We start from the raw sequence: 24,251 nt of genomic DNA, 5'->3' as shown, positions 1-24,251 counted from the left end.
AGATTCTGGTTGCCTACTCGTACCTCTACCCTAAGGGTATTTCAGAAACTTCAGTTACACAATTCCCTTCAGAAAGAAGGCTCTAAGTCAAAGATACTGACTCCAGGGCTGCATTTTAAATTTTCTTTTCTTCAGAGAAGTTCAAAAGGCGGAGCACTATAGAGACAGACGTTACCCAACTATGAGATTAAATTTCTCTCTTTCAAATCTGTACTTAGTAACCTTAAAATGGTCTTGGGTTTTCAGGTGGGAAAAATCTAGTGGTTCCCACATAAGTCAGCTGGAGCTTAGCATGAGGCTCTCTATCAATGCCGAGGATGATTTAGCATCATATATATGTATGGCTCATCCCAGAGAACTGTTTGGACAAACTTTGATTCTTTTCTTATTTGTTTAACACCTGTTGAGTCTAGCAGGTTTTGGATGAGAATGGTGTCAGCTTCCACACACCTCATACTGATAATTTAGAAGAATTACTGCGAAGTCTGGTTCTTGAATTACCACTTACTACAATGCTGAATGTTAAAGGAAAGGACTATCACGCCTTTAAGGCCCTCATCAGAAAAGCAACAGTGAAGCATAGCTGCAGATACTTCCTATGCTCATAGCTCAAACCATTAAGGTTTATTCCTTTAGGAATTCCCAAGCCTTCTTTGTTCAGACGTCATGCTTAAAGGCAGCATCTTCTAGGTCCATGCTGTCTCATGTGTATGTTTTAACATACACCCCCTCCTCCGATTTGTATATACATACCTACACACACATAGATATTTACGAGCAAAAATGCAGATACGTCGTCACACAGACATACAAGTATTCGCAGGGAGTGCAAAAAAAAGCCATTAGTTTGGCTTTAATTGTGCTTAGTCATCATACCTGATTTTTTTGGATACCATTCAGTAAAAAAGCCTGCAGCAAAACAGCGGAAGGATGGGCAAGGCCTTGCTTCAGCTACACAGGGCTGTTCTCCCGAAAATAACTATCATCAGTACTGAATCTTCAGTTCAGTACAGACTGTATCTTGCATTACTGCTAATATTTTAAATTCCATAGTAAAAATGTTTTAGAAAGAAACGTATAAACACTGAAATAACTGAAACATGACTAAAGGAATGGTAGGTGACACTGCATAGTAAATAAACCTTTGTCGAGAGTATCACAAAGAATTTAACTATGCAAAATGCAAAATGATGAAAATAAATGAAGTCTATTATACAGTAAACAATGGAATTCAGAAGCATAAAACATTTGAAAACATCTCCCTCTAACAATTGATGCAGAAACACAGATTTTGATACTCATATGTTGTCACGGTCATATAGGTAAGACCATTAATGTTTTGGATTCCAAAAGATTTTCTACCCTCTGTAGGCGGTGTAAAATACTAAAAAAAAAATGTTATAACATAATGACAATCCCTTCTCTTTCTAGTATTGTCTGATACTATTAATAAACTCAAAGGGGGTTAGAAGGACCTAGCAAAAATATTACTTGATGTGATAGATAAGCTAGGAAAATCAGAACATGATCTACTTGACTGCACAAGTGAAAAGATAATTATTTGCATTAAAATGAAATCAAAATACCATTCAGTTTGACTTAGCATTTTTGTAATATTTTAGATACAAATTTTGTCTTTTTTTCTGAATTGTTCTTCTTAAAAACTAGCCAAATGATTTAGAATGATAATACAGGTAGGTGAAAACAATGTATTTGTGTTATGCCAAATGCTGAGAATCTCTCTCTCCCCCTCTCTCTTTTCTTTTTAAAAACTCAGGCACAGCTTATATACCATTTTTTCCATGAGTGAATACTTCTGGATAGTTCTGCATAGGCCAAAGTGTTTACCTGTATAGCTCAGATCAATTTATTCACACAATTTGCTCTTTAGGCTTAATGATTTTGCTCATGATACGTAAATTCCTACTGTATAGACAATCAGGGTATTATTTAAGCAGGCAACTGGCTAGGAAAAAGCCACAAATGTCAAAATTTACTTGACAAAGTTTTGAATGATTCTTAAAAAAACAATCCCTGGCAAGGCATATGCAGTGAAAAGAGGAGGCAAGTTAAATGATAAGTTTATACTATACAGTGATGCTGCACAGTGCTAATTATGTTGAAAAAAGTAGCATCAAGGAAAAAGAAAAACAGAATTCCAGACTAACGTATCATTCCTCACTGAAGAGGTTTTGTGTCTCTAAAACAGAATGTGAAAAGATTAACAGATTATCTTTGGTCTGCAGCTACTACCTGTTACTTCCTGCATAATAGAAAATATGCCTTTGGTTTAATGAAGAGATACTTTATATTTACATGTGCATTGGGAAAGGCAAGCCTATCTTACATGAACACTGGAAACTAATATACAGCATAAAATGTAGAATTAATAATACTCCAACACACAACACAACAATCGGTAATACTAACTTTTTCTCCAGTACTGACACCAATGACAATTTCATGATTTAACAACCTAACAAGATTGTCATTTGACAAAAAGCCACATTTAAAATGCTCATTTAAAAGCGAATAACATGTATTTAGGGAAAAAAGACTGAAACAGACAGAAAAAAAGAAAGTATATATTTGAAGACTGTAATTTTTTTTGCTAAATTGGTTATAGAATCTCTGTCTTCTAAAATTACTCAGATGATGCTTTAAAAAGGCTTGAATATGTTAATTGCACAGAAAATTTCCACATTCCATTTATTTAAAATCAATTTAGGAATTTGCTTAATTCCTGATTAACAGAGGTAAGTAATGGCATATATCAGATGATGAAATGCTGGTTGTTTGAAAAATCATATTCCTGTTAGCTAAGGATTAAAAGGATTTATCCTAACACTGAAAGATATTTATGTCTAAAGTATTTAAATGAGGTCCTCTCTGATGTCTTCTCTCTTTTCCAGGAAAATTTAATAGAAAAAAAATATGAATGGAAAGAAATAGCACAACTACTATGTCCTGTGTGACCAGGAAAAACATGTCAATTCCTGTTTTCTCTAAATATTTTATCAGAAATAATACACAGACACACAAAGACATATATAAAGGTTTCTCCATGGATTTACTTGAACGTTGTGCATATGTAAGTATTTTGTTTTTGCAATAATGCCACAGTCACATTTTATTGTGAAAAAAATATTAGGGGGAAACCAAAAGACTACACTTGGTTAAGGAAATGGATTTAGTACATAAAATTAAATAGTGCCTCTAATAAATAAATGCCCAGTAACGCTAATTCTCATCAACTGTACTTATGGCTGAAGGAAATCTCCGTTGTTCTTATTAATAGAGATTTTGGAAATTAGCATTTGAAGAATTTAATTCACTCCTGGACACACTGATTTTTCTACAGATATGCTAGTTTACCTGGGATCCTCTTACCGAAATACTCAGCTATTGCTTTTTTCTTGGAGATGCCACTGGGCCAGAAAAGAAAGAGAAGTGCTTGATGAATTTAATCTGCTGTTGCAACATAGTGCTTATCAATAACTGCCTTTCTGTTTGAAAGGTTCAGACAATCAAAAAAGAGATTACAGAAATGCTAGAAAGCTTGCCAGGGAACTGAATGTAATGCACTTGTCCCTCTCTTGGGTATCTGCTGACCTCAGAGAGAGCAAAACTCTGAGACCTTCCTCACGCGGCTGAAATGAATGGGACCGCTCTCCTAAATGAAGCGAGACGCTTTCCATCTAGAACCTACAGGGTTCGGTAAATTAAATGGTATAATTCTAAAATATATAAAGGCTTTGTTACTTTTGATTCAAACGCCTCCTGTAGAATTCCTTTGGGTACAAATCTCAGTATGCATGAAACAGAACAATTCAACACTGGTCAGCTGACAGCCAGAATACCTGGGTTGGGGAATAGATTCTGGTTTCTTGGCTCTGGGAGAGAGTATGCTGAGCTTCCCATGACCCAGAGTGGTGGGTTGGTGAAAATCCTCTGTCATCAGTCACACTGAAGCTTGGGGCCGCCCACTGCCATAAATCAATCAATCAGTCAATCATTTGGTAAGCAGGTACTTGCATTTTCATAGTTAATATAAAAATGGGCTCCAGACAATGCCTTCTCTACAACAATAATCTAGTTTTATATTACAGTGGTGGGGGGGTTACCTTAAATTAATCCATTCCTTTTCTAAAACGGTGACATATTATTCTGAACAAGGCCTTGCCCATTGTATAGAAACAAATTAAGCCCCGCTGAAAGATCAGCACTGCAAAATACATGCGCTTATGAACAACAGGAACACATAAATAGTTCTTTCAAGTCAAGCCACTTCTTTGAGGAACTATTATGTTCTGGACTTGGAAAGTAGATCCTTAATGTACAGTTTAAGTTCTGCAGAAACCTTTTCACCAGGTAAATTTAACCTAAAGACAGCATCTTCTGGGGGAATGTCTGACTGACGATAACCTTACCAGGAGAAAATCCAAGTCTACATTATAGCACGATGTAATTAACATTTTTAAAGGGTGAGTAGGTATATTTTATTTAAGAAAGAACTTTAGATTCTAAAACTCCTTGACTTGAGTTTTGAAGTTTATTGCTGGCAATTTTCATGGAGCATTTAGCAATAAAGGACCTGCTCATTTTATCATTCTGAAAGTCACGTGAAAAGAGAGTCCTCTTCTAGATCCAGACTGGCTTAACTGCTTTTAAGGCTTCGGGCAATTCTAAATGTCTTTTCCAGCCAATGACGGACAAGGCCATCTTCAGAGTGACTACTCTAACTTCATTAAATGCCTACCACAATACCCTCCCTGTTGTAAACGGCACACTACACACTGAAGGACGACTGCCTTTAACAGCCTCCCTGGTTTCAAATAACTGGTTGTATTTTTATTCATATGGCAGGTGAATAGGGCAAACGTTTCTATTATTCCATGCAGAACAGAAACCTACAATAACAAACGGAAAAGAAAAATAATTTCTACAACTTCATTGTGATCTCTACTTATACACTGGAAGAGAGGATAAGTGTAAACATAATGATTGAATGTAAACATATTTTGTTGGAGCCTAAGTAGTTAGGCAAAGCAAACCAATTAATAGAAGACATATTCTTTCTGACAGTTCTTCCAGCTTTTTAATACTACACACATTTAATGCTAATTGAAGCTTGGTTTTAGCTAATAAATTTTCTTTCATGTTAAGCTCATTTAGCACAACCCTTTTGCTCAAATTTCCTCATGTAATTTAACAAGCTATCTGTGTTTAAGAGTAGTTGATTATTTTCTTGAATATTGAGGTAGATAAAGAGTTTACCAGCTAATGGAAATCTTCTCTCTTACAGTCACATTTGTATTTTCCAAGGTGTCCCCAAATCTTCAACCTGCTAGCACCCTAGAAACTGGCGCGGGGTCCAGTGTTCCTCACTTGGAAAAAGGTGTCCTTAAAGAATCACCGTAGTAGCTCCTTCACCTGGCTTAGGTGGCTAAATGTAAATGGGACAGGACCTCTTTCTGGAGACTGTAAGCAGCACTTAATTCTCCTGCTGATTGTACAGGTTACCAAGATGTTTGAAGAAGAGGGGTGTACCATGAGTCTGAAGCCCAGGGACAAGCAGGATAGCTCCTCTACCTGGTTGTTCCTTAGTGCTGAGCCACTGAACCATCCATGGGCCTATGGACCATGGGACCACATCACCATTAATCAATTTTGCACATCAGATTTTAAGTATTTTGGAATAGACTCAGAGGCAGTCTTACTTGTATAAGTCTTACTTGTAGAGAACAAAGAAGTTTGAAAATGACATTAAACTTACTCTTAAGGAGACAATATTTCATCTACTGATGAGAAATTGTGATGATCACCTCTTTTTTGCTTGCTAAGCTTTAGCAGTATTTAGAAATTAATCACACTAAATAATGTAAATACTGTTTATATGGGAATGAACCTGAACCTTGTTTTCCTCTTGGTGGGATTTTTTTTCAGATTAGATTTCTGTTTCAGCTATTGCTCAGCAAACAGAGCAGGTATTTCCTCTGACCTCTTCCATGATGAAGTAGCTGCAAGTTAAACTTCTGGGATGGCTGGCAACTCCTTCACTTCCAGACTAAAGTCATTGCTTCCTCCTGGTCTGTCAGGTCGTTTTTTTCTTTAATTTTAGGACCGGAAACATTTATGCATTTTACAACTTTTCCTTGTTGGACTGTGTTAGGATGGTGCCAAATTAACCATACCAGGGAGTGAAATCTTTTTTGTCGTTGTAGGCACAAGCCTACAATGGATGGCAAACACTTGTCACCTCACTCACAGATCTGAACGCTGACTATTTATTTTCTGTGCCTTTTCCATGCCAGCCCAGCCGAACAAGTCTATGTGTCCCACTGAAGCCACCACAGAGCTATGAGTTGGAAATGCAGTACACTGGATAGAACCTCAGTGGAGGGGACAGGGTACATAGCTCTGCAAACACAGTGCTTAAGGTATCGTGGACTTTCAGAGCTCTCCAAGTGGAAACTGAGACAACGAAGCCTATGCTCCCTCCTCTTCCTTGAGTTTGCAGCTCAGGCGGCAAGTTAGAATTCTACCCATCATTCTCCTGCGCCAGAAAAGCTAGTCTCCACCTAAGCAGGCTTTCAAGAGAATAAAAAGCTATTTGAGAGATCAACAGTTCAAAGAGTACAACTCCTGTTGTATTGGCTATTAATAAATGGGCACAATGTTCCTGCTCCAGCAAACTGAACGAAAGCAACACACAAACCTTCAATCCTTATTTTTTATAGGATCTTGGGAATCCCAGGATACATCAGATGTTGCGGACTGCTTAGTTTGTCTCCCTGGTAAAGTTCAATTTGCTGCAAAAGTGCCAGCTCTTGCTTCTGAGGCCTTACAGAAAGGACCTATGAAATCAATAGGGCTTTCTCATTGCTTTCATCATGTGCAGGATCAGCCCACTGCAGAGAAGTTCCTGGGTACCAGAACTCTAAGCTCTGGACCGTCGGAGCTACGTTGCTTGCAGGGTTTGTTCTGTCCATCTGCTCTGCCTTTCTTTTTAAACACAGCACATGGGCTAGCCTAAAACTCTTTTTTCCAGAAACACTTATATCACTAGCTTAACTTGGTTTACCAGATTTAATTTTTTATGCTTTCTACCTGACTGACTTGTGGAATAATGTTGCATTTTTCAGGATAAAAAACATGGGTAGGGCCTTAATTTTTTGTGTTGTCAAAAGATACTGTTTGTATTCTTAGCCAGATACACTACGACCTCGAGACAGGGTACATTGCTTGCTTTGGTCAATGAAGTTAACTGAGTCGTTGCAGTTGCTGCTGCAGTTTTCGGCTTTGAACAGACCAGAGAACGGGCAGTATCTGTCAGACACTGAGCAGCACAATGGAATTTGTGCACACTACTATTCTTCTTAAGCAACATAGCTGAAGCTGGTGCCCTGAAATCTGTTACATTTGGGCTATTTTTTATGCAATAGCTGATTTTGACAGTGTCCTTAGAGGCTGCTTAATTTAGGTTTCACTACGTAGGCATATTAATGTTATAGCCTTGGTTAAAGCTGAAGAGCCTGCTCACCCACGATGGGATGGAGCTTGCAGGAAGCACTGCATCCACCCTGCTTAGGGCAGCCCCGCTACCGGCACCAAGCGGGGGACTAGTTTCTGACTCCTGCGCTTCTCGACACTTCACAGCCAGGAGTTTATCGGGGAGCGCTGCAAGTGGGAAAGTGGTACCAATGCGCTTCTTGGCTTTTGGTCCTTCACAGGTGTGGCAAGTCATTAGGTCACCACACCAAGGCCCAGCTCTGGATGGACTTTCTGTCAGTGCAGCTTATATTCTGCCAGCTGCAGGATAACTCCTATAATGCTGAGCAAAATTAGAAAAGCAAATGAGATTTTCATGTTTTTGCTGATACAGTCATATTTGTACTAAATATATTGACTACTACTGTATCAGCAGTAAACATATATTGCTTTCTTTCCCCATTCATAAAAAGGATAATCCTTTTCTTTTTACCTCTCCTTACTTACTCTACTGTAAACATGTAGCTCTAAAATATACCACAGTCCAAACTATCTGGTTACACGTTTTCTCAAACAGTAAGGTAAGTGCTGCTGCTTTTTCTTAAATGTGATGTGATGCTTGTAATTTCCTTGTATTACGATACAAAATTGTGCCTCTCCGTAGGCCGCCAATTCTTTGAAAGTAATTGTATAGATACTTCAGTACATAGGAAGAAATTGCTGATGGTTACGCAATGGGATTTACCTGCACACTTCAAAAAGGCTGTGCAAGTGCAAGACACTGCAAAGTGCTGATCATGTGATACTGTCAGCTGTATGTTCGCTCGTTTTTACTAGCATATGTATTTTAATGGGACAAAATAAAGACTGCATTGACCCAGTATCTTTATATTACATAATTAGCTGATTATAATGCAAATCTTTTTCTAATGCAAACTTTTTTATAATGCAAACTTTTCTAATAGTTGTATCGTAAAAACATTATTTTCCCAACAGTGGTGAAACTCAGCCAGCCAGCATAACAGTCAACCTATTATTGGCAAGTTCAAGAAATATTATGGACTTTATAAAGATTACTGTATGTCTTTTAACAAACCGGGGTATCTTAAATTAACTATCTGAACATTTTGATTAAAAGTAACAATGCTTAGCAGCATATGTAACGAGCATCCTGGAAGCTACCTCAAAGGCTAGCCTGCCCTATTTTCCATACCGCAGGTGTGTATTTGTGGCTGCAGAAAATGTTCTTTAAAGCATGCAGGGCACCTAGTACCCGCGCATGCTTAGTGTGTAAGCACATTACCAGATATTCACATTGGCAGCCAACAGAATGGCCTTTAGGTAGCAGTACATTCAGAAGCCATACAGCATATACACTAACTCAAGCATGGAGCAACCCCAGAAACTGCTTTTCCATCACAGCATATACATACAGACAGAAGGTTGGAAATGAGCCAGACGTTGTAAGAACCTCAAAGAGATTACGGTGCAATAAAGTTCAGCCTCTACAGTGCAGCCACCCACACGCACAGAAGTCAGGCTATGCATGCTTCCAGCGTGTTACTGCCTTGCGTCAAGAAAAGCCTACCCTAGCTCATGTTTGTTCCCACCTCTTCATGGGACAGTTCAGTACCAGCGCGTTACTTGGAACGTCTTCGCATATGGTATCCCTAGGGCTGCCAAGGATGACTGAAAATACTGGAAGTGAACAATGGGAGAGACTCAATAATCACCTTCCTTACTCCTCAGACTTGACACAAGCAGGGCTGAGGCATGCAAAAGAACAGCATTTCAAACAGAAGGTCAGCTTCTGCTAGTTTGAGATTTGGTGCATAACTAAGTTCTTTTCTTGTGCAAAATACATACACAGCACAGACTACACTGCCGTGAATCTTCTCTGCTTCACAATTCTTATGCCTCAGCCTTAACCAGGACTCAAACTTTTGTGCCATATGAAGCCTTAGCTCTCTCTGCTGAGATTACAAATACAAGTATCAATTAGATCAACTGTGAAATTCCATGTAGCAAGAAGACCTTTGAGAACTAAATCTGCAGGCTGATACATGGAGTGTAATTAAGTTTGCAAATATTCAGCAAGAATTACTTTAAACATTGTCATTTACTAAGTAGACGCTTATGTTTTAAAAGCTATATTGGATGTTGTTTCACAGGGTCGTATTACTGTATTGTGATTAATTTTTAAGAGGTTAGCAGGCCTGTGGGAATGGTATGGTGCTATAGACTCCATAGACTGTCTGAAAACCAAGTATATGATCCTACTCTCTGCCAGCCGATTGGAAGTGAAGCTATCAAGTTTCAGCCCAGCTCCACATGTAACTGGTCCCTAAGCACCACTCCTTCAGATACTCTTGTTTACAAACTCATGAGGAAATTTGGGAGCTGAAGGGCTGGAAATCTGGTAATCTCCTCAGGAGAGGGTGGGGAGGTGTAAGAAGGTACGGTACAGTAGGAGAGCTTGCATAAGTTTGTTCTATGAACAGAGGACTTCACTCTCCAGGGCTGTCAGACCCATCACTTTCTGTATGAATTCTTTTGAAAATCAAATTCACATGCCTTTTTCACCACCACACGTATTTTCAAAAGGTATTTCTATGCTAAAAGTAGAAATAAGGGAAAACCCCATAGCTCCAAATATCCGAAATCTTAAACTCTAGGTGAATTTCCAGTTCACATAAATGTTTTGGTCTAAAGTCTCTCAGCCCCCAAATTTGGGTAACCATATGAAAGATGACAAATCTAGAAAAAACCCAAGCCTTACCTTCTTGTAGAGACTTCTCAGGTCTCTGTACTGCCACATACTATTGAGGACCTGAGATGCTGCTTTCACCACTTTTGGCGAATGCCTGTTACACACATATATTGAAAAGGGAGAGAGAGAGAAAGAAAGAGTGAGAAAGAGACTGTTAATTACAGGACTGCATTCATCCCAATTTTCAAATGCACTGCTATGGATTTAAACCCACAATTAAAGTTGTGTTTTAAATGTACCATAAGATCTTTAGTTGGCATCTTGGAGACCAATGTGTTTTTAATCAAGGGCAATACATGTTATTTCTGTAGTACTAATTACTCTGTGAGGGGCAAAATGTGTGTTCCTCAGCACACTGAGACCAAGGATTCATGCCGAGAGCGTAAGGAGAGGCAGCAATTGGCAAAATTGTTGAGGACCCAACTGGATTATGTACTTCTAAGAAGATGTCCTGGCTACAACTTTTGGCATAAAGGACAAGAAGTTAGAGTCAGAGTTTCTTTCTCTATAAGCTGCCAAACTTCAACCCATGACAGTGTGGCTCAACACATTAAGCGCCTCTTAGCAGTGGCCAAAAAACCCACTGTAGATGGGTGATGAGCACTGTCTTTGAAGTGCAGAGCCAAGATGCAGATATACAACTGATTATAAAAATTCAGGACAAATTTCCTTAGGAATCCAAATTAGGACTTGCATCTTGCTCACACCATTACCCTTTAATGACGGCAATGTGATGTCACGTTGAAACCCAACTTCACATGGACTTTCTCTTCAGAAAGGTTTTGAAAGAAGTTCTAAACTATTGTTACAATCAGTTGGACTCATATATTCCTCTTGGAATAGGGAACTTTAATATATCCGAGTGTATTCATCTCAGTGAAGAAGGGTTGAATAGAAAAGGACAAGGAAGGTAACTCAGCCCACTGAGGAAGCATACACTGTGCTGTTCCAATAACACACATAAAGCAGCAGAGCACTAGAAAACCTTGTAAAGGTCAAAGTCTGGAGTGAAGATGGATGGAGTTCAGGGCAGTCACTGAGGTGCTTCATGTTTTAGTCAGAAAAGGCACATGGATTGCAAAACCAAAGAGAAACCAGAAAGCCAGCAGCATATCTTACTGGTTTGGGCAGGTAGTCTTCTGAGGGGTCAGGCTCTGGTGCATCCTGTGACCTCTGAGAAGGACCACCGGTAGGCTGACACTCATGCTGGTGAAGCAACGTTCCTGATGCAACGGACTCAAGTAACTTGTACAGTATTTTGCTAGTAATTTATTTGGTGCTTTTTTTTCCCCTTTTCTTTCATTTCTCACCCAGAGTACAGCAGTAGGTAAATAACTGGTGAATAAACAGGAATTTGAAAACTCTTTCAAGCATAATTGTTTTTATCATACTCCCAGCTCTACGAGCTAGTTGGCTGCCGGTAGCATGGAGCAACCAGCAAAATAACTGTGCCAACCACACTGTGAGTACTGAGGAGAAACAGGAATGATGTGAAGCCAATGTGGGCTTGGCCAATATGACCTTATGAATGCCAGTTCTCTTGTGCCGTCACAGAGGGAAAGTGCTCAAGCCCTGGGCATGTTCCAAAGGACAGCGGGGCCAGCCCCACACTCCTGGCACTGACACATACCAGGATGCATGGCCAGGCTGGTATCCTGCACTTGTAGAAGCAGATGCTTCATACTGGACAAGATAAATTCATACTGAAGTGTTTTACCATATTTAAGTGATCATGCCAGAATTTGCTATCAGTCTAACAATCAGCAATTCTGATTTTTAAACAATGGAGTACCTATAAGAAACCAAATCAAAGCAATGGTGCACAACAGTAACATTTCTGAAAGCTGAAAAATGGAACTTTCACTTAAGATGGGTATTCGTAGTGCTGTGAGTTGACAGGTTTTCTTGTTCTAGAACTGTGTAATTTGTAACAGTAATAACACAGGACCGCAACTCGAAGTACTTGAGAAGAGGGATGCGTATTGTGATTTGGGAGGGCATTTTGGGACTGCTCAACAATATCTGGGCTAAATACTTTAATTCTACATACATATGTCTTTCACACTTATGAGGAATGCTTAGGGAATTATTCCCTTGGATCCTCCTAAAACCGCCCATGACACCTGTAAAGTTCCAGACTCAACAGGTATTAATCGTCTCTACCAGATAATGAACAGGTAGACAGATGCAGTATTCTGTGGAAAGACACATTCAACTTAAGAGAAATGGTTATGAACCTGCTTTCAATATCAATACATTTGATTTAGATTTAATGATAATAGAAATGCAAATGTAAATAAATCAGCAGAGCACAGGGAGCTCCCACAACTGGAATCACATACTCTGTTATGCTATTACTTTTTACCCTTTACAATTAGAATGTGAGAATGTTTCAATAATGAATTTGGTATGAAAAGAAAAGGGTGAAAAAAGAGGAAAAGAAATGTGATTAAAGTATATTGGCAATGCTCTGATCACATAGGCGAGCATAAGTTCTCACACCAAATGTAGGGTGCGTAAATCTTGCCTTCAGGTTGTGGCCTGGCTTTGTGGGGCTCTTTTAGAGCTCTGATGCTGCAGTAGGCTGTGTGATGACAGCTTCGAGTAGGTGGACTGATGGGTTTCGTACACTACAGTGAAGGCTTTTTATTTTCAAACTGCCACAGTCCCACTGCACTATACGTCTGCAGGTTGACAAATATGAGAACCAGGCTATCTCTTTTAGGCAAAAGAAGGATAAAGAGTGAACTCTTCGTGAAGAGTGCGTACATAGGAAAACAGGTAAGATGAAATCATAGCTGCTCTGAAAATGTCACAGTTGTGTGTAAGAGTTTTGCATGTTTTGGTGCCTCACAAAGTAGCCTGCAGGTATCCTAATGCTCTCTCAGGAACACGGTGTTGGGAAAATCCATGGGTCCCTTTTTCTGCTATGCCCCACCTTATGAGCAAGCCAGTGGCAGGGAAAAGGGTGCTGTGAAGAGGGACAGTGACTTTACTTTCTTCAATCCCAGAGCAAGAGGAGCAGTAACAGAGATCCTTTCACAGAGTCGCTCCACCTGCACGTCGCCCCTCCTGCAGGGTGCAATCCAACAGCTCTGGTCCCTAACATTTATCAGGATCTTCTGAAAGCGCTTAGAGGGAGCGGTTACTGTAGATAATTACTCTTTCTTAAACTGCACATGCAGTGCACTCCACTCCCTGCTGATGGTACATCAAAAATAAACCACAGCAGACTTTTGCTATTGGTATTCCCTGTTTCTTGTCACCTTTCACACTGGACACATGATTTCTGATGAAACTACAGAATTCAACTCACGATTGCACAGAAGAGGCAAACACATACAGGACTAGTAATAACTACTGGGGACGTTAGAAAAGGTGCAAGGTGATTTGCAAAACATACTTGTCTCCTTTACTCTTAGATATGCCAACCAGTTTCTCAATGCCGCCTGCGTCTCGTAAGGCCTTGGCATTCTCCATGTTTTTAGTGATGACTTCATGCAGAGTGCAGCAAATGGCAGTAACGGTGTCATCAGACATGGCCTTGCTCGCTGAGCTGTTGCTGTTGTTAGCGCCTGGCAGTCGGTGGACCAGATCCCTCATGGCATACTTGCCTTTGTTGAAAGAAAATGAAGGGAGAATTCAGAAGATACAGTAATAAAGGGTGATGGAGAAGAAGTACAGGGAAAACACGCAAGACTATTAGCACCATTTGCATCATTGCATGTGATCTAATTGGCTACCAGTACTATTTTGGAGCAAGCCACATTTATAACATTGCATGTTCAAGCATTTCACACATTAGGGACTTTTAATATTTCTATATTACACCAGTTGGAGACTTCAGATATAGGCTGCATCATGCCCTTATGAGAAGGAAATGTTGACAGTACAGGCCAAGTACATGTACAAAGATAACCTGAATACCACAACTTACAGAGCTTGGCAAGTCCTTATTTCCCATCACACAACTCATAACACAAGTTACTACAAATAAAACGAGCACCAGTTGTTAAAAACACTACAGTGAATGCAAACCCATGACACTGTTATTATTTGTGAAAAAGTCTTCTCCGAAGGACCAGTTTCATTGAGCAAGGTTAATTCTATACTACATACAGTCATTTAACTGGGTTTATTAGTATTTCTATGTCTACTGCTTATTCAGTGCTCAGAGATGACACTGCACTCTTCCACACATCCTTATTGTATGCATGGTACAGCCCAGAAAGGAAGCCTTTCTGACATCTATTCCTGTCTGATGTTAAGAGATTATATTATAGAACACTAACTTCCAGAACTTAAAATCTCCTAAAATGAAAGGTGCAATGAATTTTTAAAATGGTCACATTGAACTGAAGACATGGAAAAGAAATTCTGTTGATTATTGTAACTTTTTTCATGTTTAAATGAACAAAGACTTTTTTTTTTTTTTTTTTTTTTTTGCAAAATTGTGCCTGAAAGTCATGTAGTGCTTGTGAAAATAACACAAGAGCAACTTCTGGGAATTTATATATATACATACACTAAAAATGTAAATGTAAATACATATAAATGTAGGGTGAGATTAGCACCGGCAGACATATGAGAAGCCTGACACCAGTTCTAGAAGGTCACTATTACGGTAAAATGGCAGCTCAGTCCTTCAACGTGACGAAGACAAGATCAGAGAGGGCGAGGGCTTGATGGAGTTGTTGCTGAGGTCAGTGAAACAACTCTGAATCACCTTCAGTGCAGCTGTGCTAGGAATTTGCATACAGCAATCACCATGAGAGTGTATCACGCAGGATGAAAAGGACAGGAAAATTGGGAAAAATAAATATAATTAGTGATCTAATCTACATTACATTTTATGAATGAAATAATCAGGTATGATTATTGTATATAATATGATAATTTAATCAGGTTTTTTTTCTTGATAACTTAAAAAAGTTCTGATCAATTAGTATTTATGAGTACCTATTAAAAATCATATTTCTGAATTCATAAATTCAGTTGTGTGTGTCCGTATTTGAAAGCAGAGGTAAGAGGAAAATCACATCTTTTAACTATCAAATGTTAAACTATTTTTATTTCTCACTATTTTGCCTGCTGTAGTGGAAATACAGCCAGTCATTTGGAGCAGAGTATTCATAGTACAGATAAAAACTAAAACCTCTGTACTGAAATGTTAAACTTAAACATTATCAAATAGATCTTGTGGTAATGTGAGACCTTAGAAACTACTCACTCTATATCATGTAAAAACATTCCTGATTATAAAAAGCATACCATGACCAACAAAATTTGAATCTCACCGGTGTGCTGCAATACAGATAGAAATCTTGCGCTCAAACATTTTTATTTCTTTACACGTAATATTTAATTGGTCGTTTGCATTATTAGCTTTTCTGCAATATTATTAACATCAGATGCAGTACAGATGTTAACACCACTTTTTCTTTCAGAAAATGTTTGTTTGAGCGAAGGGAAACTCTTTTTTCCCCCCATAAATATATGAAAGACTGTTCAAGAACAGCCTGAAATGCTCTTTACATCTCCATAAGTTTGTTCTATGTAACACGAACACACTAACAGCTGCTTATCACTTAAGGTGATTACTTCAGTCTGTAGCATACGGTAAATTTAGCTTGTGTATCAAAAAATAAACAACAACCATGATTTGCTGTAGCTTTTACTCCTCTAGTGCAGTGTCCGCCATGGGTCAGGAGTAAGTACAACTAGATAAATCAGATCAGTGAGACTTTCTGCTTTACCCTGTACACGCATCCAGAACAGACCAATGCTCCTTTTTCCTTTCGTACTTCACTTAAAGCACAATGGAGCATCTCACCATCTCAGTGCTCTGGTGGAACCAGATCTCAGTGATCATTCCATTAGCAGCCAAAGACTCTGTCCCTTAGCACTGTGTATAAGGAAACCTGGATGGCTGCCCAAAGCAGATTTCTTTCCTCGGACTGGCCTATTATTCCAGTTAATAGCATTCATGCCAGTACACACGCCCAGGCACACAAGATGCTTCTTACAATAAATAAAGGCTTTGAAGCTATCAGGAAAAGCTCAGTGGGAAAACTAAAATAAACACAATCAAACATGGTATAAGCTTTCTGGACATGTTGATGCTCAACAGTTCTAATATTTCTTCTGTGCACACACCTAAATTAGGCATGAGAAGATCAAATCAGCATTAGAAACTTCAAAACAGTAAACCAGGCTTTTTATACATAATGTCTAACAGTGGGACAGTACAGCATCCCTTATTCTGAGTGGCTGTAGCAATTCCAGCTTTATTCAATTCTTAATCAGTTGCATATTTAAACTAAAACATATTCTGAGCATTTTTGGTTGTTTTCCCCCCCCCCCTAAGAATTGAATCAAATTTAGCCTTTGGATAGAAAGTGCCAGAAGACTCACAATGCATTTTGTAGTAGCAGCAGCCATGCAAGCTGGTGTCCAGTTTGGAGACCCCCCCCATCAGAGCCGCTAATGATAATGACAGGCCCTTAGTCATGCCAGGTGCTGCCCGCAGCGGGGAGACAGCCTTCGTCTTCCCTGCCCTGTCCCTGAGGTGCAGCGAAAGCCGGAACTGCCACCTCCATGTGGGTAAAGCAGCTGACCACATAGGCAGGCATCACGGTTCAAAACGCCCTTCCAGAGGTTCACCAGAAAAAGGTGTCAAAGCTGGAAGAAGAGGGGAGTGGTTGGGCTACAGGGTCCATCTAAGGGTCCTTGTTTACATGGTCTTAAAATCTATTAAATCTCTTCAAATCTCTACATCTTTTAAAATCTAACAAGTGTAACTCAACATATTTTCTGCGATTTTAGGACTTTGAACACTTTCTTAGCTATTTGAAAATGTATTTGGGATGAGAAAGCCCCCCGTCTTAGCCACAAAAATGTGTCATTAATTTAATTTAATTCAAAACATATGAACTTACATTGAAAAAGCAGTAAATTTGCTTTAATTTAGAGTTAACTCATAAAAGTTAAAAGTTAAGGACTATTCTTTATACCGTAGGAAACATTCCACAGTAACTTGCTTGCATTCTGAATGCTTGCATTCCTAAAACTATACATAGTTAATGAATTACTGCATTATATTCAGAGAAAAAAAAAATCAGTATCAGTTACCTCCTCTTGTCTCAGGTTTGTTCCTGCTGCTTTACAACAGGCATGAAGGAGAGAGGAGCTGTGGTTTTTAGCATTAACTATAGAAGAAATCCTACTTGAGTTTAGAGTGGTGGAAATGTCGAGTAATGCCAATGAAAGCACAGCTACTGCTACATCAGCCCAACACAGCTGACAACACATGGGATCCTTGACTTCTGCATTAGTGTATGTTACAATCTGCAGAGCGTTTGCATTTAGAATTATTTTTTTCAATGTTAAGAACCTCTTCTGAAAGCAGACTGCAACGTAGAAATGGAAACTAGTCTTGTAATGTCAGCAAAGTTTTATCTAGCCCGGCTAGGAGGAAGGCTGGGGAATTCAACTCGCAGCTCAACAAGTCTTCCTGAGCTGAGGAAGGGAGAACTGATGAAGGTCCTGGGAAGAGAGGTGGATGTGTGTGAAAACAATACTAAAAATAAATAGCATTGTTAATTTTTGTTAGGGTTCATACAGAACTGCTTTCATGTACAAATATTTATTTTTTTTTTAATTTGAGCAACATTACAAATTGTAAGACCCAAAACTGATTTGATGCTTTGAAAGAGGATTTATATAATATGATTAAACACAACCCCCAGCTTGACAAGGAAAAAAGAAATCATATTTATTTGTTCCATTTCATTCATAAAGGAAGGAAGACAGGCATTAAATAGCCATAATTTGGGGGCAATGTCACAGGAAAAGGGTTGTCCTGTAGATGTTTGGGACAGCGTTTTTCTGACACTATACATTTTGAAGTTGCTTTTCTAAGATAAGACTTTTATCACTGTTTTATATAGAGAGTAGGATTCAGTACACTAAGTCTTTGACTGTAAGATCATAAGGTTTGCTTACTAAACATTTCAACAATGCAGATTTAGTATCTTCTCCTCTGCATGATAAAGTCTCATTAGCACCCTAGTGCATGCCTTTGTTACTTAATTCAGGAGACTTTTTCCTCCATAGGATCAAACTGATAGCTGTCCTACGAAAGATTTTGCCTTCAGAGCAAAAATGTAGAGCAAACTATTCTTCTGGTAGATTTAACAGGAGCAAAATCATCACAGATAAGGTTCCACTTCCGGAAATATTTCCCTACTATTGCCTTGAGATAAATTCACTGCTGGTGTAACCCCATTGACTTCATTTCCATTTTCACTCATCTCTGAAAAATGACTTTGACACAATGGCACATTTATTAAATAGTTGTGGCATGGTTCCTAGTTTGAGAGAACAAGACTAGGAAAATTAACCTACTGAAAACACAAGAAACCTTAAACGGATATTAATCCAAACTCAGAAACCTGTCCTAGAGGTAGAGCTTGTTCTAATAAAAGTAATACATCATCATTTTTCCCCCTCAAAGATACCCATTAATTCACATCTTGTAGCTAGATAACATAAAAATAGCAAAATGCCACCTAATTTTGTTGTAATGCAACAATAGATAGCTTATCCCAGAAGCATCAGTGTCTGAATGTCACAATATATGTGAATTTTCCTCTCTTGGTTTGAACATATGTACCCAGCTTAAATTTCCAGACATACATGGTTTTGTGCTTTTTCATCACCCTTTAGGACCATTCAGCTTCAGTATTTCACAGCCTTTTTTGGAAAGAACATTATTAGGAGAGCTTTTATTATTACTTTCAATCATTATTTAATAAATGTGCTAAAACTGTCTACTTAATTTGGATGGAACAAATTTTGATCATGAGTCAGTGTATTCAACTGATTGATAGTCTAATAAATTAGAGTGTATTCATCACATGATAGCAGTGGCAGAAATACTGCTACCGTATTTGAGAAAGAGTTCATTTGTGCACCATGCTTTCTCTTGTCAGATACTGTTGTTTTAAGGCGTAATCACTATTGGCAGTAGTGTAGCAAATGAAAGTGACCCTCAGAGTCCAGGTGTCATTGTACCAGAGGAACAATGTCCCTCTTCTGAACACTGGAAATCTTCAGTACGGACTGAGATGCAAAAGTGGCGTGTAAGAGCCCACAAAAAAACTGATGATGCTAAGTACAATATGTAGCGAAGTCTGGACTCAAACTGCCTAGGCAGTAAAAGGTATTTTGTAGGCATCAGAGCAGCTGTGAATCCCATGTAATTTAAGAGGGTAAAGGTTTGCTAGTTTTCATAGGGAGATTCTCTTCTGCCACTGAAACACTTGAGGAGGAAAAACTACCCTGAATTTTACAGGCAAAATAGGTTTAGAGGTAAGAAATGCTGGCAGACTGGGTCTTAGAGACAAACGTGTAGTTTTTTGTGGGACAGAGGAGGAAGCAAATTGAAGAAGATGAAGCAGGGTAATGCCAGAGCTGTTGGGCCAACAGCAAAGGTAAGGGGATGGAAGGAGACAGTTAACATTTTTGAAAGCAAGAAAGGCTGCAGTACTGAGGTCGAGAGACACTTGTCCATGTGAGTAGGTGATTACTCCTCAGGCTTTAGGAGGCACCAGGAAAGGTGTAGGTGACACAAGAACAAGAAATGATCTACCTGACGTGGCAATGTTGCTTTATAAAGAAGGACCCCCATTTCAGAAGACAGAGCAGCACAAACTGAAATAAAGGTGATCAGCCACCCCAAAGTTTAACGTCCTCTTGCTCAGCACTGAACGGTGTGACTACCTCCAGACAGGCTTTCCACTGCAGCCACTCAGCCAGTGACTTTGCTATCCACCCCCTCCATAATGCAGTCTCTAGCGTTGCCGACTGCAGCGTACATTGCGTATGAGGAACTATAAACCACAACAGTTTGTACGCAGCAACTCTCTCTTGCCCTTTGTCTGGTGCCTTCTGGTTTGACACGGCTTAAGCTACTGACAGGGCAGATTTATGCAACTCAAATGCAGCGGCTGCTGTCAAACCCACATGGCCTGAGCAGTGCTAGCTAATGGTCTGTGACATTGCTCATCACAATAGATAGGTTTCAAGTTCCTAAGACCACTGTGCATGAAGTAGTATCAGATGAGGAAAGCGGAAAAAAACCTGAGCAGTAGGATTGAAAAGCATGCACCCAAACAGCATGGGTCCCACCACTTTGTCAGAGAACAGAGGATTTTGGATCAGTTTGGGATTTAGGTGTAAAAGCAAAGCTAAAAGAACTTTTAAGGCATGTAGGGGGCAATGCATGGATCCAAACTTGGGAGGTTAATGCCGTTTCAAATGTCCTTGGATAACTGAGATGTCTGCACAAAGTTAGTTAGTAGACCTATGGAAGACACACAGCCTTCTGGAAAAGCAGCTGAAAAAAAGGTAGGATGCCCGATGGTCTTTAATGTTCAATGCTTACCTTCTTAGGCACCTGAATCTAACTCCCAATGTTCAGCCAAAAATGTTCTTAGGTGCCCGTTTCTTATGTTTTTATTTCTTATGTTAGGGATGTGCAAAAACATTTGTAATCTCTGGCACTTCATAGTAAACGCATATGAAGACACTTTGCTACATAACGTTAGTTGACTATAATACTGCAATTATCCCTACCCAAAAAAACTATCATCTCAGTTCAATCATCTGTAAGGGAATGAGTGATGAGATAACTTAGACTGGTTTGAGTAAGCACCTCAAAATCCGTGGGCTGGAGCCACTGCTTTAGCTGCTTCACATTAAGCTTAGCCTGCCAATTAAGGTGGGATAATGAGTGCTTTGAGGTAGAGAACAATGTCAGATTTCACCTCCTTGCAGGTTTATTTGAACTTAGATTTTTAGACTCTGTGGAGATAAATTATTTTTGGACAGAAAGAATAAATAATGTTACACACACATGGCCTCCTGTGCCCCCAAGCACCCAGGTGCACTTTGCTGACGGCTGCTGAGACAGAACAAAAGATCAGGTGGAGGTCTCAGATTCCCTCTTCCTCTCAGAAAAACGATACATAGCTTTCACTTTTCTACCACCTCTGATGACAGGCATTAAGACTTCAAGATATAAGACTGCTATTCAGTATGGACCATGACAAAGAGGAACAATATCTTCCCTGATGCATTGTATGTGACATGCCATTCATTGGTTTTCTTTTTTAAAAATCTTTTTTACCAAGAACAAATTCAGCCATAGGTAGTGTAGCATATAAAGCCCTACAGGGAGCAGGAATAGTCATCTTTTACGTTTTCAGGGCAGAAATCCTCAAACTTTCACAGAGCAATGAAAGTATGTGAACCACCAATAGCTGTGTTGGCAATGTCAATTGAGATTCGCGGTAAAAGAATCAAATAACTAAGAGAGCAACCAACAGAGAAGCTTTTATCTTTTAAAAATGATTAAAGATGCCGGTTCTATGATTCTATATTTTGCAAGAGAAAGGTATGGCATGAGGAGAACTAGGAATGACAACAGGCACGGCTGTAACAGGGGTGGAAGAGTAGTACGTATAGAAGCCAGTAGCATTGGGTAAGAGACAAAAGAGAAGCATTTTGGTATTTTCACCCTGAACACGCCATGGGAAATCCCAACTGGGTGCAATGCAATCAATGCTTTTCAGGAAATTGCTTTCTCAGATCCACGATCCTTCATAAATTTTCTTCCCTGTAGCAGCATTTTAACCCAGCCACCTTCCTCCTTCAGCTTCTCTGCTTCCAGTAACGTAACTTTTTGATTTCATGTATTTCCTGCTTCCCTCTGGCTGATCATTTTTCTTGCTTTCAACTCACCTTCTCGGGGCTGTCCCCTCTCCTCTCTATTACATGACTGATATTTTTTCTTCCTTGAGCTACAGCCCCTCAGCCCTTTGGGTCTTAACCACTAAGCTTTCATGTTCCTTTGCTATCCCGTGCCTATCTGATATTTAAGCATGTATCTCTGCATCTCCCCTGTCTGCCAAGCTTTTCCATTCCCTCCTCATACTTGTTTAAACACCTTCAGTTTGATGCTCAGCTAGATCCTGGTTTTGTCACACCTCTGCACGCCCTTAACCCCCCCACCATGCTCCTGCTGATTAATGTTCTGAACTAAAGGAAATTTTAGCTACTTTACAAGCATAGGTTTTAGACTCGGAAATGTTTAAAAGCTATTGCTCTTTTTGTCTCTCTTGTTGTCTGCCTTGTATATCTCAATTCCATAGACAGCTATCTATTTAATCTACTGTTTTTCTCCTAATACTGATTTTACTCTTCTCTCAATGGAATACCTTCATATTCTGCATTTCTCTCACACAGCAAGACTGCAGACACTCAGGCTTTATATTAGCAATTCTTAAGAGCTAGAGATTACAGAACTTCCAGGGCTCTCTAGCTGGCCCTAAACTGCTGATTCATACAGCATATCTGTCCCAACACGTGCTTTAAAGGCTGGATCTTTGTCTACACTTTGCATGTAGAAGCACTTCAGCTGGCTCCATCAGAGCCAGCACCAAAACTAAAGCAGTGTATTGAGACCCTGCTGTACGTTTCTGCCTCTTTCATCTGACTTAGTCACCAAAATCGCTGTCTTTTTGGCAATTGTCACGGGATGCATGCTGCCACAGAAAAGTGGATTTCTGGAGAAACCAGCTCTCCTTTCAGGGAGTAGATGTTTGCAGCAGAACAGCCAGAAAACTGGTACAGAAATGGATTTATGGGTACCGCAGCCAAACGGAGTTCCTGTTTCTTAACAGTGCCTCTCACTCAGCACAGTGGGTGGCTTCTATTTCGAATGTTAATCCATGTAATAGCTGCGCAATCTCTATCCCCTCTCATGCTGGAGATGCAAACCAACCATCAAACACAGGCAGCCCAAATCAGGGTACGCGCTCTAACTTACGCTTCTTTGGGAAGAAGTGTAAGCGCTAACTGGTTGACTGTCTCACCCACAGTGGGACTATGAAAACGAGTCAGTTCAAGTCCAGCTTGACCTGCCTAACTAACCGTTGACCTGGTATGCCAAACAATTACTGGGTCCACAGAAGGAGAAAAATCTCCACCAATAAGCTCCTATTTATCACCCTCGGCAGCAAAGGAAGCAGCATTTTTTAAGGTAAACTGTCACAAACACACAGACATTACTGCTTTTCCATTGATCCTGCTCATCTGGCCAGAAAAAGGGATTTGGGTGGCGGCGCTGCATGCCTCCCTTGCAGTCTTAGCTTCGCTAGGTTGGCCAGGAACAAAAATGACAGACCCAGGCTTCATTGTTCTTGAACCCAAGGAATTTGACCTGGCATGCTTGGTGTTTATATCCAGAATGGATGGAGCCCATGTGGGCAATCACTCAAATAATTTCCTTTTTAATTCATTTTTGTTTACATTTCCTGCCAAGTATACAAACTGGAAAAGGCATGGAAAGGGGTTGTTAGCCTACCCAGGTAGTGCAAATATACCTAATTAATCAGCTCCTTTACACACCAACAGATCTATTTCTCGTTTAGACTGCATTGTCATCTTTCCTTTCATCTTTCCACTAGCCCAAGGTAAAAAAGATTCTGCAAAGGGAAGTGATTCCTCAGTTTAATTGCTGCAGGCTAAATTTTCTGATTACTGGAGCTGGCTTTAGTCCCTTGCTATCCTCTTCCCTGCTCCCTGCAGAGAATAGAGCTTTTGGAAGGCTGAATTTTTAAAAATATAGTCGTTTAATTAATGTTATGATTAATCAGTGTTTCTAAAGTGCTTTGAAGAGGGAAAGTGCTATGTGAGTGTTGAGCGGAATTTTAGTTTTATCTGTATTATTTTCTGAGATAGGATAATATTTTGTTAATAGTCTGATTCAAGGGACTTTAAATTAGGCCATAATGAAGAAATAAGAATGTAATCTATTTTTGGAAAAATAAGTTTAGGCTTCAAGATCTATGCCCTGATCCAACACCCATTGAAATTAATGAGCCTGTCTACCAATGTCAGGAGGTATTAAATTGGATTCATAAAG

The 24,251-nt window shown here is 39.5% G+C and overlaps 1 protein-coding gene across 10 annotated transcripts in view; it reads right to left on the bottom strand.

Annotated features, from left to right (window-relative positions):
* CTNND2 (catenin delta 2) overlaps positions 1-24,251 on the bottom strand; it is a 683,266-nt gene that overhangs the window by 25,810 nt on the left and 633,205 nt on the right. For 7 of the 10 annotated variants that reach the window (XM_074576184.1, XM_074576187.1, XM_074576185.1 and 4 more), the window contains 3 exons: positions 13,665-13,875; positions 10,271-10,355; positions 3,861-3,986 (listed from right to left, as the gene is read on the bottom strand). In XM_074576184.1, the coding sequence (XP_074432285.1) occupies positions 3,861-3,986; positions 10,271-10,355; positions 13,665-13,875 (422 nt within the window). The remainder of the gene's footprint in view (positions 1-3,860; positions 3,987-10,270; positions 10,356-13,664; positions 13,876-24,251) is intronic. The other 3 variants (XM_074576188.1, XM_074576189.1, XM_074576190.1) reach the window with 1 other exon arrangement.

The sequence above is a fragment of the Larus michahellis genome, chromosome 2 (genome assembly GCF_964199755.1).
Source record: "Larus michahellis chromosome 2, bLarMic1.1, whole genome shotgun sequence".
NCBI classification, from domain to species: Eukaryota; Metazoa; Chordata; class Aves; order Charadriiformes; family Laridae; genus Larus; species Larus michahellis.
The sequence above is the reverse complement of the archived record's forward strand: the minus strand, read 5'-3'. Positions and strand labels throughout refer to the sequence as shown.